We start from the raw sequence: 16,876 nt of genomic DNA on the forward strand, positions 1-16,876 counted from the left end.
TTAATAGTGTACGCCTTGCTTGTACTTCAAGTGTAGACATAATGGCTGCGCTTCTGTGGAATATGACATGGCATATTATTACCAAAAACACTCAAGATGTCCTTGGTCCTTGTCTTCTAAATTTGCTGATTCAATATATTTATACACAGTTATCAGAGAGAGACTTACTGAAAGATGTCATGTGTGCTTCCAGAATTTTTGGTTACAGAAGCCTCATTTGGAATGTACAATGGACAATTCTTTATGCAAATAAATTTTTCATAAGGAGAGGAGGCCATTCTATGTTCAAATCCCATACATTTTACTTTCTCTGAGGTGAGCAAATCCATTAACTTCAAATACTGATTTGGCAGTTTACTCATTAAGTGCTTGGAGTGATTTACAGACGCATTGCACAGCGTAGCAATCACAAAGTCTTAATTTAAACAATATCAATGCTGCCAAGAATTTATAAAAAATTGTTTTCAATTTCTTCTCTGTTTGGTTTTATGATGATTGCTCAGTTTGTTGTGGAGGATTTTGGCTGATTATCAGAAGTTTTGGATTCTTTCTAATGGCCCTCGATCGTTTTAGTTGCCATGCTGATCATTCAAAGACACATCTTTGCAGTAGACAGGGGTACAGTTGGACGCCTGTGTACAGGCTCCAGTGATTGCTAGTGAGAATCTGTGATGAAAGAGTATGTTACAAACACCAGTTCAAAACAATAGAAGGGAAAGCTTCACCGTAATGGCCGCTGCTTCACATTTTGACCACGACAACACAGGCCCCAGCTCTCCCGATGTTCAGGGATGCTACCTGTTGCAGGAGAAACAAAAGTTAGCACATTCACAAGACTTTGAGAAGACTAGGAACATCATTGATATGCAATGTTTCCTCTAATTTTTCTTTGTTGTGCACAGCCTGTTTGTTGCACTACACTTTCCCTTTAAGATTGTTGCATGGGCACACAGCTGAAAGGGAGCATTGTTTATGCATAGTAGCTTTTTCTGAGTCCAAATTAATGCACCTTGTCCAAATATTACTAAACTAAACAATAGATCTGAAAATACAATGAATTAACATTATTTAGAAGCTGCTAGTTCTAAATAAAACTACAATCGTCTGGAAATTAATGTTGACACTATCAGCAGGCAACTCTGTCTCTGGCCACTATTTTAATCATTTTCATAAAAAGTGTAAAGCCTGCATTAAAATAACAAATAGAGGGACATCATTGAACAATGTTAAACATACGTCCTCCAATATCACAAGCAGCGATTTTTGAGAATAACATCTTTTGAAGGAACTACAATCTTGAAATTAAAATCTTCAAATATCAGTATACAATGGAAAACACGATTGTGTGAATTTCTTGTTTCTGCTATTTTAACAGTGGTATTAGCTTGTTTAATTTAAATGTGTAACACCTCTGTTAAAATGAGCAACAAAGGAATTCCAAAGTATTTGAAGAGCTGTTAATTCATAGGAACATGTTTCACATTCAAATATCAACATTTTGAAAGCACATATGAAGACATTATGGACTGAGTACAACTAAAGACAACAAATGGTTTTCTCCAAAAATAATCTTCTAGATTTTTCTTTTCCCAGGGAAATGTTGACGAATGAAGATGTTAGGGGAAGGTGCATTAGGACGCTTTGCATGATCCTCTCTAAATTGGTACAAATTCCAAGCTCTGCTTAGCCATGTAACCTAACCACATTTAAAATATAGTTATCAGCACTAGGAGGGAAGAATTATTTTTAAAAAAACACAATTTGCTCCTCGGTATATTTCTCATTTGTCCTGCTTTAATTGAAATATCCCAGCGTCACTCACTTTTACACTGCTCAGGGAGTGCTCAAACTCTGGGTGCTAAGCAATGGAAAGAGCCATTCAACAATAAGCCTCCATCCCTTTTGCATTTCCTCAGGAATCTCAAGCTGTTTCCTGGGGGTGAGGGGGAGGGAGGGAAGAATGGAACACTTCTGTTTGAAGCTGTCACAAGCAATCCGATTCAAATGAAGCAGGAATCAGCGCCTTCCAGCTGATATTCCTCCCATTGTTCAGGGCAGACAAACAGGAAGGATGTGCAGAAAGTAAAATATGGTAGACCACAAACCTAGCTTCACTCAGATCAGAGGATTTCAGGGTAGAAAAAGAACTGAAAAATATAAGCACCATATTCGAGACTGTGGGCCTACTGTATGATAGCAGCTAGCAAGCCTCCATAGCTGGTGGCAATTGGCATTGTTGTAGGTCTTTCAAATGGTCAGATTACCACCCCCAATTCTGGGCACAGGCCCCTATCAAGAGAGGTTGGGCCCGTTCACAATTTACTTGAACCCAGAAATACAAGTGCCAGGTGGAGTGCACTCCACTTAGTTTGCCATTTTCAACTGGACAAGATCATGTATTTTACTCATACGAATATATGAACGTACAAAAAAAAACACAGGCAGGAAAAGACCCGCTGGTCCATTAAGCCTGCCCCACTCTCATGATGGCCGGAGCGTCATGACGAGATAATTCCCACCCCTTCTATCAGCTGTGTAATCTCCTCGGAGAGGCAAAAAGTTAGGGGAAAAAAACAGGTTCAATAAGGGGAAACAAAATCTGTAAAATTCCTCCCTGACCCCCCTCCGGTTTTTGAAACTAGGCTCGGAAATCACCAGATAGCTTGCTTCACCGTCAGGGAGTAACTTATCCTTCCTTGTGGAAAAAATGCAACCCATTTGATGAAACTGATGCTTCCTTCAAGTTTTTTTTTACATTTATCACTAGAATGAAGTCAAATTCAGATTCTTCAGTCACCTTTGAATCAATCTACTAAGGTAATTTAAAGAAAATTCTCAGGTCTCCTATTTATTTTGATTGATATCAATATTCCCCCTCCCTACCATACCCTATACTTAGGGTGGCTTCATATAGAATTTGCTAACTACAAACCTTAAAATAGTTAGTCACTTAACTAATTGTTGTCTAATTGCTGTTTGCTCGTGGACAGTAAGGCTATTCATGAACCATTCCTGTACTTGGATATCTAAATCCAAACTAGAACTTTTTTAACATCTGGCCAAACCATATTTCTTATTTACATGGCACTTTGCAAAGTTGGTATTGGTCTAAAAATTCAGTTGTTTCAAAATTGAAAAGCTATAACACAAATGCCAAAAATGTTTCATCCTTCCCTTGGCATGCTGACATTTTCCTGAACTGAAGTTTTTTGATGATCGGGGTGATGGATTTTGCTGCTGTGATATCAAGCACTCCCAGCTCAGATGTAGAACGATTAGATGCAGAATACTGTTTGCTTTACTCTGCCGCAATACGCCCCAGGCACTAATTCAGAATATCAGCCCTTCCTGTACCAAAGTGACAATTTTCCCATTCCCCGCAGTAGTCTATCAATTCTATCAATTTGTTGAGTGATGCTGTCAATTAATGCTGAATTAGGGGCAATTTTGTGCTGTGCCAGTTTCTGCTGGGCAGGGGTTAAGGGGTCTGAATTGGGACATTGAATAATTGAAAGCGGCAGCATGCAAATCATAGCAGCAATAGGTAATTAAATATTCCACCCAGAAATTTAAAAAGCTATCAGATTATCCCTATTAAGGAGCACCTCAGCAAGAGTTATTTAAATATATTGAGAAAGGAATCTGCATCTGTGAATAAGTGCTGATAAAGTAATGGCCTTATTATCATTGACTGAGTAATTGACTTCAACTAAAATGAAACAAATGACCTTTTTTGATAATGGGCTAATAAGAACATAAGGAATAGGAGCAGGGGTATACAATACAGCCCCATGAGCCTGCTCCACCATTCAATACGATCATGGCTGATCTTCTACCTCAACTCCATTTTCCCACTCACTTGCCATATCCCTTGATTCCCTGAGAGAGCAAAATTCTGTCTATCTCAGCCTTAAATATCTTCAACAATGGAGCATCCACAAACCTTCTGGGGTAGACAATTCCAAAGATTCAGAATCCTTTGAGCGGAGACATTCTCCTTGTCTCAGTCCTAAGTTATTGGCCCCTTATCCTGAGACTGTGCCCTTGTGTTCTAGATACCCCAGCCCCAGGAAACAACCTTTCAGTATCTGATTGAGAGAGATGGCTTTAAATAAAGAAGTAAACATTTTTATCATACATTCTGCAAAGTAGTATCTGACGCAAACCATGCAAATGTTGAAAATGATCTCAGGGTGTCTCAGTAATATACTGTGCTGTTTTGTTGCAGGGAAACCCATTTTGTTCTTCAGTTTCACAAGGAAGCAAAACATTAGAGTGAAGTTCTCCAAATGTAATTTAATTAGTGCCTATGATATTATTAAACTGCCTCATGTCCCAGCCAGCAATATTTTCAAAAGATAGGGAGAAGATATAATAGCATAGGACTGAATTGTTTTTTTTTAAATTCAATGTGTGGTTAGCACTGTCAAGGCCAGTATTTATCGCCAATCCCTAGTTGCTCTGAAAAGGTAGTGGTGGGCCTTCTTGTTGAACTGCTGTAGTCCTTGTGGTGATCCCACAATGGTGCTAGGGAGGGAATTTTCAGTCAACTTGTTCATCAGTGGCACTGAACCTTGAGCAGTCCAAATTAAACTATTTCAAGTCTGTGTCTGCTTGTAAGGTATTTTTTTTTTTAATATGGTGGTTACCAAAATTTTCAGGTAGCCATGACTGAAAAAGCAGGCAAGAGCCCAGCCTGTTCCCATTATAAACTCAGTTAAGACTATTCCACTGCAGTTACACAGCTTCTTTATAGGCCAAGAAGACTTTTCCTCAATGAGTCTGAGTCCAGGTCCCAAAAGTGAACGACCAAAGTCTAACTCATTGAGGAATTGACCCATTCCCCACCTTTTACAATCAGTTTTAAACCAATTGGAACTCGCTAAGGCTTCTTCAGCAGCATCTCCCAAATGCACGACGTCTACCTTCTAGAAGGACAAAGGCAACAGATACTTGGAACACCACCATCTGCAAGTTCCCCTCCACATCATACACCATTCTGACTTGGACACAGATCACCATTCCTTCATCGTCACTGCATCAAAATCCTTGAACTCCAAACATAACAGCACTGTGGGAGTACCTTCACTGCACAGACAAGAGGGCCCATCACCACCTTCTCAAAGAATCCTTGGGATGAGCAATAAATGTCAGCTTTGCTAGCAATGCCCTTATCCCAAGAATTAATTTTTAAAAATAAGTCATGTTGCTCTCAATCAAACTTCTGATGCCACAATAAAACTGGCCATTATCAAATTAACTTTGAATCGGGATTGTGTTCCAGCATTCATGTAAATGTATGCATGTAAATACTTATTAATGGACAGTGGTCTCTTTGGAGGTGACCAATTACTTTCCCTTCACATTTGCTGTTAACTGTTTCAAGGTCAACATTAAAACAATATCATCTGTTTAATTTAATATATCACTCTTTAGGATTTTCATAATCCATTTAATTGTCTCCAAAATATTGACGCAAACTGAAGTATTTTCATTTTTAAGTAGACTGATGGGATTGCAGCATTTATTGGTTAATTTTATAGAGTTGCTGAAGTGTGGCCAAATTCACCAAAATGTTGCCATTCTGCTTTCCTGTAACAATATGCGACACTTATTCAAGAACATTTACAATCTGCTGCAAATATTTTTGTCATTTGTTGGCTTGTAACAATCAAGGAAATTTACTTGGAATTCATTCCATTTTCTTAATATCTAGGCCAACATTTTTATTCTCTCCCAGCGTAATTATATAAATTGAAGATAATTTTAACTGGATGGGTTGATCCTACACTTTTTTTCCCCACATATTTGTTCAATCCATCATTGACTTCTACCCGGTATTCCACGCATTGAATGACCTTACCCTCACCCTCTGACCAGCCCCTCCCTTCCCTACTTACCTAACTATCCTTCTTCTACCTAAAGCTAATGATTAATTGGTACAAGTCACCAGCTACTAATCATATTTCAGATATATAAAGATCAGTAATCCAAATAATGTTTCATACATTTAATTTCTACATATCCCTGTTGGCACAAACATCAGAAATCACAATCCATAAGTTAGTCGTTAGAACCTAGCCATCGTCATTAAAGATGTCTGTTTTAATCTATTATTCTTGGCATTATATTTGGAATTATTAGGCACTAGTTCTTTTTAAGACAAAGTATTTGTAAGATATGTGAAATAGAATGTAATTTTGGCATTCTTTACAAAATAAATTCATTGGCATAACAGAAACTTTATGTCAACCTATTTGTACTTCCACTCTTTGAAGACTAAGAAAAGCTAATGACCTTCTCCAAAAAATACATAGAAATAGATGCAGATTATCATAAATTTTAGGAAACTTATTGAGTACTTACCAGCACAGGCAAGTGTGAGTTCATCCGTTTTGGACCAAACAAAGGATAGATTTGAGTATTGTTTGTGGGGTGGTGAGTTGGCAACATTGAGGTCTGGAGAGATTTAGGGGTCCATGCACACAGATTACTATAATATAGTTGTGAAGTACAAAAAATAATCAGAAAGGCTAATGGAATGGTAGCCTTTATAACTAAAGGACTAATCTGCTTTTCTATTCTTCCTGCCAAAGTGGAAAACCTCACATTTTCCCACATTATACTTCACCTGCCAAATTTTGCCCACTCACTTAAACTATCTACACCTAGGATTGCTCTGTGAAGAGTGGCATGGACTCGATGGGCCGAATGGCCTCCTTCTATGCGGTAAATGACTCCATGACATCAGAATTTTACAAATAATGTCATGATAATCAATGACACGGAATGCTTCTGTATTATTGCATCTAACAAAAGAGTTCCATGAACATGCTCTTCAAATAATGATAGGAGACCAATTTGTGCTTAAGAATGACTCAAAAGCATGTACTTCAAGAAACAAAAAGATCATTAAAGATCAGTGATTGAAAAGACATTAATTATTACCTGTGTCCATTCATTGGTCTGCGGATCATATGATTCCATTGTGTTTAGATAGGTTTGCCCATCATATCCACCAACTGCATACAGTTTGTCTCCAAGGAGACAAACTCCAACAGCATCTCGGGGGACACTCACTGATGCTATTGTTGTCCAAGTGTCAGTCTTTGGATCATATCTAATGTGTGAAAATGGAGGGAAACACGATTAAAATAAAGTTCCATTACTGTATCATCATTGAGGGAATAAACAATACAAGTTATTCATAAATAATACAAGTCTTAACTATTAATTACCTATCATTCAGATGCTTGCAACAAAAAAGGATCTTTGCCTAAGTTGTCTGAATTGAATTTTTTCAGTGTATAATATTTTTGTAAGGCTAGCTTCAGCATGTAGAGCATAAACCCCCAAGGATACAGACAGGATATTTTTAATAGTAAACGAATAATTTTAACGAGTGTTTATCAGTCAGATTTTTATCAAGATGCAGGTTAATTTAGGCTTGCACAATAATGATTTGAAGTACTACTCAATTAGACATGCCAACATTGATGATGCTTTTTTATGTAAGGTATGAAAATTCAGATGATGCAACACTGTTGGGCTGAGATGGCTGGAACATTAAGATGCATTGTCAAACATCACATGGCATGAATAAAGATTGTTTTCATTCAACATTGATGAATAGTCATAAGAACACAACACAAGAAATAGGAGCAGAAGTAGACCATATGGCCCATTGAGCCTGCTCCGCCATTCAATATGATCATGGCTGATCTTGGGCTTCAATTCCACTTTCCTACCCACTCCTCATATCCCTTGATTCCCTGAGAGACCAAAATTCAATCTATCCCAGCTTTAAATGTATTCAATGATGGAACATCCACAACCGTCTGGTGTAGAGCATTCCAAAGATTCATATCCCTTTGAGTGAAGCAATTTCTCCTCATTTCAGTCATTAATGATCGTCCCCTTATCCTGAGATTGTGTCCCCGTGTTCTAGATTCCCTGACCAGTGGGAACAATCTCTCAGCTTCTACCCTATCAAGCCCTTTCAGAATCTTGTATGTCTCAATTAGATCTCCTCTCATTCTTCTAAACTCCAGAGAATATAGGACCAATTTACTCAACTTCTCATCATAGGACAACCCCCTCATCCCAGGGACCAATCTCGTAAATCTTCGCTGCACCTTCTCCAGTGCAAGTATATCCTTTCTGAAATATGGAGATCAAAGTTGCACACAGTATTCCAGGTGTGGTTTCACCAAAGCCCTGTACAATTTTAGTAAGACTTCTTTATTCCTGTACTCCAATCCCATTGCAATAAAGGCCAACATGCCATTTGCCTTCCTAATAGCCTGCTGCACCTGCATGTTAACTTTGTGTGTTCCTTGTACGAGTACCCCCAAGTCTCTCTGAACATCAACACTTAGCAGTTTCACACCTTTTAAAAATATTCTGCTTTTCTATTTTTCCAACCAAAGTGAACAACTTCACATTTCCCTACATTCTACTCCATTTGCTATCTTGTTGCCCACTCACTTAACCTGTCTATATCTCTTTGCAGCCTCTCTACATCCTCCTTGCAGATTACCTTTCCACCTTTCTATCATCAGCAAACTTAGATACATGACTCTCTGTCTCTTCACCCAAGTTATTAATATGGAGTGTAAATAGCTGAGACCCCAGCACTGATCCTTACGGCACGCCACTGGGTTAATTAAATCATGAGAGGCGTATTGCCCACCCACAAGGTTAAGGGCAGGCTCCAGTCATGAGCACTCTGTTATTCTAATGGGTAGAGACCTCAAGTAACTGTCTTGAGGGGGAATCACTTTGAAACACCTGTCAGTCCCTTTCTGCCACCAGCAGAAAAATATTATCTTAATTTTAAAGACTGAGTCAACCTATAGGAACATAAGAGTAGGCCATTCAGCCCTTCAGGCCTGTTCAGTTACATCATGCTGATCTGTATCTTAACTCCATCTAGCCACCTTGGTTCCCTAACCTTTAACACCCTTGCCAAACAAAAGACTATCAATCTCAGTTTTGAAATTTTCAATTAACCTCCCTCCCCCCCCCCCCCGCCAACTCTACAGACTCAACAACCTTTTGGGGGAGAAAGTTCTCGATTTCCACTACCCTTTTGTGTGAAAGAAGTGATTCCTGACATCACTCCTGAACTGCCTATCTCTCATTTTGAGGTTATGTCCCCTTGTTCTAGACTCCCCAATTAAGGAGGTAGTGTATATCCATCAACCATATCTTTGAAAAATTAAGCTAGTAAAGGCCGTCTTAGAGCCCAGGTTCAAAGAGAAAATTAACCGCATTGCAATTGTTTTCATGAATCAATGAAACAGAAACAGGAGTAGGTCATTCAGCCCCTCCAGTCTGTTCCTTCTTGGTTGATCTGCATCCTAATTCCATCCACCTGCCTTGGCTCCATATCCCTTAATACCCTTGCCTCAAAAAAGTCTATCAATCTCAGTTTCAAAATATTTAATTGAGCTAACATCTAATAGTTTTTGTGGGAGAGTTCCACAATTCTACTGCCCTTTGCACAAAGAAGTGTTGCCTAACTTCTCTCCTGAAAGGTCTGTCTCTGATTTTAAGGTTATATCCCCTTGTCCTAGACTCCCCCGAGCAGTGAAAAAGCTTTCTCTCTATCTACTCTATCAATTCCTTTCTAGATCCTAAACACCTCAATCAAATCATCCCTTAACCTTCTATATTCCAGCAAATACAAGCCTAGTTTACCTACTTAATCTCTCCTCATAGTATAAAATTTGGAGCCTTGGTAACATTCTGATCAATCTGCATGGCACTCTTTTCAAGGCTAATATATCCTGTCATGCAGACCCCCACCTGCCAAGAATGAGGCATATTAATTTGTCATCCGAACATTGATTTGAAACTGTTGCTGGAGTGAAAAAATGACTTGTTTGAAGATCACCAGATACTGGGCTGGAAGGACATTTGCATACTAAGAGATACTGCTTGTGGAGACAAAGGACTATTCCCCACTCCAATTAACCCAAATGGATTTTGATCACCAGACATTGAAGATGTAAGGAAGCGCATTTCAGAGCCTGCTAAGATAATACAATTCACAAACGCAGAAGTGGTTAAGCCAGTTAGTCACATGACTGACCTGCTAGCCAACATGGTATTTTATTTGTGCCACACAGAAAGGAACAGAAGGCAGTTTGCAATTGAAGCTGGAACAAGCAAGCCTCTCTCCTGGCTGCCTCTCTCTCGCCTTCTCCCAAGCCTTTCTAAGGTATAGTGCCCGGAACAGTACACAGCATTCTAGATGTGGTCTGACTAGGGCTTTGTAAAGCTATATCAAAACTTCCTCCCCTTGTATTCTAGCTCTTTGGTTGTAAAGGAGCACTTTCTATTAGCCTTTTTAAATATTTTTGTACCCCAACTACTAAACATAGCGAGAGAGGAAGTATTAATGGGATTAGCATCCTTGAAAGTTGAAAAATCACCAGTGCTGGATGAAATGTTCCCTAGACTGTTAAAAGAAGCAAGAGAGGAAATATCAGAAGGTCTGACCATCAGTTTCCAGTCCTCACTGGATACAGGTGTGGTGCCGGAGGATTGGAGAACAGATAACGTTGTACCTCTGTTTAATAAGGGAGCGAGGGATAGACTGACAGGTCAGTCAGTCTAACCTTAGTAGTGGGCAAACTATTGGAATCTATTCTGAGAGACAGGATAAACTGTCACTTAGAAAGGCACAGGTTAATCAAGGATAGTCAGCATGGATTTGTTAAGGGAAGGTCTTATTTGACCAAATTGATCGAATGTTTTTGAAGAAGTAACAAGGAAGATAGATGAGGGTAGTGCCATTGGTGTGGTCTACATGGATTTTAGCAAGGCATTTGACAACATGGCAGACTGGTCAAGAAAAAATCCCATGAGATCCGGGGAAATGCAGCAAGGTGCATACAAAATTGGCTCAGTGGCAGGAAATAAAGGGTAATTGATAAAGGGTGTTTTTGCGACTGGAGGGCTGCTTTCAGTGGTGTTCCGCAGGGCTCAGTACTGGGTCCCCTGTTTTTTGTGGTATATATTAATGATTTGGACATAAATGTAGGGGCATGATCAAGATGTTTGCTGACGACACAAAGCGTGACCGTATGGTAGATAACAAGGAGGATAGCTGTAGGCTGCAGGAAGATATTGATGGTTTGGTCAGATGGGCAGAAAAGTAGCAAATGGAATTCAACCTGGAGAAGTGTGAGGTGATGCATTTGGGGAGGTCAAACAAGGCAAAGGAATACACAATTAATGGTAAAATACTGAGAAGTGTACAGGAAGTGAGGGACCTTGGAGTGATTGCCCACAGATCCCTGAAGGCAGCAGGACAGGTCGATAAGGTGGTTAAGAAGGCATATGGAATTCTTTCCTTTATTAGTCAAGGTATAGAATATAAGAGCAGGGAGGTTATGTAGGAACTGTATAACTCATTAGTTACGCAACAACCTGAGTACTGTGTCACCTCATTACAGAAAGGATGTAATTGCATGAGAGACGGTACAGAGGAGATTTACAAGGATGTCGCCAGGACTGGAAAAATGCAGCTATGAGGAAAGATTGGATAGTCTGGGGTTGTTCTCCGTGGAACAGAGAAGGCTAAGGGGAGATCTGATTGAAATGTAAAAAATTTTGAGGGGCCTGGATAGAGTAGAGGTGAAGGACAGAGCGGTCAGTGATTAGGGGGCATAGATTTAAAGTGATTGGTCGAAAAATTAGAGGGGAGATGAGGAAAAACTTTTTCACCCAGAGGCTGGTGGGGGTCTGGAACTCACTGCCTGAAAGGGTAGTTGAGACAGAAATCCTCAACTCATTCAAAAGGAGTCTGGATATGCACCTCAAGTGCGGCAATCTGCAGGAATACGGGCTGGAAGGTGGGTATAGAATAGGTGGATTGTTTCTCGGCCGGCGCAGACACGATGGGCCAAGTGGCCTCTTTCTGTGCCTTAAACTTTCTATGATTCTACAACATTTTAGTGATCTGTGTACATGGACTAGTTGGAGTCAACTCGATATTGGGGCAGAGATAGTTACACTGTAAAATGTAGTGGACATGAGGACCCGTTACAGGGAAGATTTGTGATGCTAAAACCTGAGGGAATATTTAATGTAAATCTCTTTGGACTCCATGAGCTTTAGTTTTAGCTAACAGTCACTCATATGGCACATAATCAGATGTCTCCTGGAAGTTCATATAAAGTACATCCATAAACAATCCCCTGTCTATTACTTTAGCAACTTCTTCAAAAAATGCAATTAGGTCTGTTAGACAAGACAAATCCATATTGGCTTACTCTAGTTCAAATTTCTCCAGTGATCAGTCACTCTGCTCTTAATTATGGATCCTAATAATTTCCCCACAACACACAGTAGACTTAAGGGACTATACGTACACTGTGTCAAAGTGTATATTGTTCATTCATCAATTTTATGGAGGCTGGAATTTTACTCTAGGTGGGGGGCCCCGCCCAGCAGCCAAAAAGTCAGGGGCAAGCCTGCCTCCACCAGGCCTGAGGAGCCACACCAGGATTTAACACTCCCCAGGCCCTTAATAGGCCTTGGACGGGAATTCCATCTCTCTGAGGCAGGAAGTTCCACCTAATGGAGCCACCAGCCAATCAGCGGGACGGCAGCTCTCAGTCCCAGCAGCGCCACCAGGAGCGGTGGCCACTGCTGGGACTGCACCCAGCCAATGGTAGGATCGTGGATGTTTGCCCAGGAAGACAGTTAAGTTTTGGGGCCTCACCGGGGACAATTGTCCGGGTGATGGCCAGGCAAGAGAGGGTTTGGTTTGAGGGTGGGGTGGGGGGAGGGACTTTATTTCAGTGGTGGCGGTTGGGGCTTTGGTGGGGGGGGGCGGTGCTTTCGGGCACCCGCAAGGAGGCCACTAGGTTTTACCTGGTGGCCTCATGGGAGACCTTAGCTGTCTGCCTGCTGCTGGTAAGATACCAGTGGTGGTGGAAGTAGATCCTTAAGGTGGTAGTTAATTGGCCACTTAAGGGCCTTGATTGGCCTGGGAGGGGCAGGCCATTTTTCGCTGCCGCTGCTCCTGGTAAAACTGCAGCGGGTGTGGGAAGGCGTCGGGAACGGCACCCCTGCCTCCCACTCAATTTTACGACACCCCCCTCCCCCGCCACCGGCCCACTCCTGTGAGGGGCAGTGGAGTGTAAAATTTCGTCAGAGATTGTAATGGTTCAAAAAACTGTGTCTTGTTTCAGTACAGTGCTTATTCAGGTTGTTTTCTGTAAAGAAAATTCACATGGTGGTATATGTTCTCCCTCAGTAGCTGGTGTACTAAGTATCCACTGTTATGAGCCCTGGCTCATCATTCAACTTGATATTTGGGGAGAGATAGTTACACTGAAAAATGCAGTGGACATGAGGACCCGTTACAGGGAAGATTTGTAATGCTAAACCCGAGGGATTATTTAATGTAAAGACAGACAAATTGTGACATTTCTTAGTAACATGATAGCACAAGAAATCTGAAGTAATATTTTTTCAAGAGTTACAATTTCATTGGATTTTCATTCTTCACATTTTTTTTGTAAAAGACGTTAAAACATGTACTGACACAGGAAGAAAGTATATTTGCATCTTTCACCTCTCTACACAGTCTGAAAGTCGAGAACAGTGGTTTGAAGCAGGAGCATCGTGGCCTCCAACTGCATAAAGGAATCCATCACATGTTGCCACGCCCACGCCTCCTCTTCTTTTGGACATTGGAGTGCACATACTCCATTTATTGGTGTGGGGGTCATAGCACTCTATAGATTTGAGGCAAGCACTTCCGTCTCGCCCTCCTACAGCGTACAACCTGTTGGCAAAGTAAAAGTTGCTCATGAAACCTTCATATTGAAAACTGGCTGACAGTTTATATGTGGCGAACAATATTTAAACTGGAATCGCTGGATCATACAGCACAGAAGGTGGTGATTCAGCCCATTTTGCCTGTGCCTGCTCTTTGAAAGAGCTATCCAATTAATCCCACTTCCCTGCCCTTTTCTCATAGCACAGCAAGCTTCTCCTTTTCAAGTATTTATCAAATTCCCTTTTGAAAACCATTATTGAATCTGCTTCCACCACTCTTTCAGGCAGCGCATTCCAGATCATAGCAACTCACTGCGTAAACAAATTTCTCCTTATTTTCCCACTAGATTTTTGCCAATTATCTTAAATCTGTGTTTCCTGGTTACTGACCCACCTGCCAGTACAAACAGTTTCTTCCTTTTTGCTGTATTAAAACCCTCCATAATTTTGAACACCAATTAGATTTCCCCTTAACCTTCTCTACTCTCAAGTGAATAATCCCAGTTTCTCTAGTCTCTCCAGAAAACTGAGGAATCTCAGCCCTGAAACCATACTGGTAGATCTTTTCTGCACTCTTTCCAAAGCCTTGACATCCTTTCTAAAGTGTGGTGCCCAGAATTCGGCACAATACTCTGGCTGAGGATTAACATTGTTTTCATAAAGTTTTACCATAACATCCTTGTTTTTGCACTCAATTCATCTACTTATAAAGCCCAGGATCTCATAAGTATTCTTTCATTCTTTTAAAAATCCTCATCAACTTGCTCTTCCACCTTCAAAAATTTGTGTTTGTGAACACTCAGGTCTCTCTGATTCTGCAGCCCCTATAAAATTGTACTATTTATTTTATATTGCCTCTCCTCATATTTCATTCCAAAAGCATCAATTCTATTGGTTTTCTTGGGCTGGAATTTAATGCTAACTGGGAGCGGGCTAGGAACTGCCCAGGGGAGGCATGAAATCAGGTGTGAGATGCAGGGGTGCCATGCCCATCGCCCACCAGCCCCGCTGCTATTTTACCAGTGGTGGGGGAGGTGGCAGATGGCCCGCACACCCTTAGACCAATTGAGATCCTTAGGTGGTCAATTAATTGCCACTTAAGGGCATCTTCCCGCCACACCTTCACTGCTCCAGGGCGACCACTGCCCCTCCCCTAATGATCCCTGGGGTCGGCAGTGGCGATGGCAGTAACAAGGGAAATGGGGTGACTTTCTGCCTCCATTCCCCAGCCACTAGTGTTTATATGTGGTGGATGCTGAAGGGGGGGGTCCAGCTGGGGTAGGAAAGCAGCAAGGTATCAAATGATTTTTATATCATTAAAAAAACTTGTTGTTAATCAATCATCATCTCCCATGTTTTGACAGCTATTCATGGATTTACCTATTATACGAGCTAGTCTTCACTCTCAGTTACAAACAGGATGTTATATATTGTTATACTATCTGTAAAGTGCTCAGAACTAATTAGCTAGGAACTAGTTGTTATGTGTAAGTGTTCCAGTGGCGCCATATTCACGGCTGCACTGGAGAGTCATGTGATATGTAACAGAAAACCAGTCTGGCCAGTCCGACAGCAAACAGCATGGTGTACGGTATTAAACACAAAGAGCTCCAGCCATTCCAAGTCTAAAGTGTGGTTATTTCTAACATCTGGGAACCAGAAAACAACAAGAAGACGTAACACAGGATATTAGATAACATTTCATTTCTTGAGAACATTCATTAAATGCTAACGAAAACATCAAAACCAACCAAGGCATTTTTAGTCATTTTAACTGCAATAGTCCCCACACAGATTTTTGCTGAACAATTCCACAACTCCACAACCTTGTAATTACAAGTGAGGCTTCTATTACACAATAATCCCCAATTCACTAACAATTCCTACATGATCCAGCACTCACTGTTCTCATGCACAAGTGTTTCCCAAACCAATTACTTTGCTTTGAGACTGAAAAAAGGTTCTTTATTTTTTGTAGTTCCCTAGAAATGACCCTTCAGTGCGACTGCACATGCATCTTTGTTTGTGTCTATATCATCCCCATCTTTTTTTTTGTTCATTTCATGGGATGTGAGCATCGCTGGCAAAATGGCAACTAGTGTTGCTTTTGGCAACTCTCACGCTTTCAGCTTGTGGCCCCAGCCTCCGGCCTTGTCCCCAGCTTCATTTGGCAGGGGGGAGAGGCTCTGTACTTTCCATTAGGCCCTTGCAGAAACTCTAAATAAAGTCAGAGATCCAGGACATCCATAGGAGATACATAGCTGACGGCTTTAATTATACATGTAGGGCATACAGTGTGCTGAAAGTATTCATCTGAAGTTTTATTTCCACCCCACTTTGATTTAATTCTGGATCATCGTGTATCACCATCATCCAGTAAGCTTTGTTACGCCTCAGTCACTTTTTCTCATTTTCACAGGTGTAGCATTGATCCAGTACACAGTATAAATATCAGTCCAGGAGTTCGTGTGACTGGCACAACCTGTTCAGATTGGAATACACTCTTAAAAGCATATGCCCTACTCACTTGCCATTTAATGCTGCCACTCCCACTGTGCTTCTAGCAATAGACATACTGGCCACAAAGGTCCACTGGCGTGCTTGTGGATCCCATCTTTCTACCGTGTTTAGGTAACTCCAACCATCATGGCCACCTACTGCATACATTGGTCCTTCCAGTACCGCAACACCTGAAAAACATAGAAATCTGTTGATGGAGTGGACAGGAATTAGGAGCCTGTACAGCAGGTACTGCAATTGTGTGGGACAGACTGGATGTACCAAAGGATCTCTTCCTGTTTGTCATTGTTCCTATGTGAGAAGTAATGTTGCACAGAATTCTTACATCAACTTGTTTTACTGTTATAACTTAAAACAAAGCTGTTTCTTACAGTGAACGTGCCCCAATTCTGTCTGGTGTTACATCAATAACAGTGATGTATATTATCATTTATCAAGTGGAATTTTTTATATTAATCTTTTTTTGTAAAATCTACCTTTTTATACTTTAATTTGCCATATAGATTACTGCTGACATAAATGCAACAGTAAGCTATTGTATCTGAAGCTTGGGGAA

The 16,876-nt window shown here is 40.7% G+C and overlaps 1 protein-coding gene across 2 annotated transcripts in view; it reads right to left on the reverse strand.

Annotated features, from left to right (window-relative positions):
• Positions 1–741: 741 nt before the first annotated feature.
• LOC137371029 (kelch-like protein 1) overlaps positions 742–16,876 on the reverse strand; it is a 282,921-nt gene continuing 266,786 nt past the window's right edge. For both annotated transcript variants that reach the window (XM_068032934.1, XM_068032933.1), the window contains 4 exons: positions 16,328–16,490; positions 13,595–13,807; positions 6,949–7,120; positions 742–798 (listed from right to left, as the gene is read on the reverse strand). In XM_068032934.1, the coding sequence (XP_067889035.1) occupies positions 742–798; positions 6,949–7,120; positions 13,595–13,807; positions 16,328–16,490 (605 nt within the window). The remainder of the gene's footprint in view (positions 799–6,948; positions 7,121–13,594; positions 13,808–16,327; positions 16,491–16,876) is intronic.

Source organism: Heterodontus francisci, chromosome 6, assembly GCF_036365525.1.
Source record: "Heterodontus francisci isolate sHetFra1 chromosome 6, sHetFra1.hap1, whole genome shotgun sequence".
Taxonomy (NCBI): Eukaryota; Metazoa; Chordata; class Chondrichthyes; order Heterodontiformes; family Heterodontidae; genus Heterodontus; species Heterodontus francisci.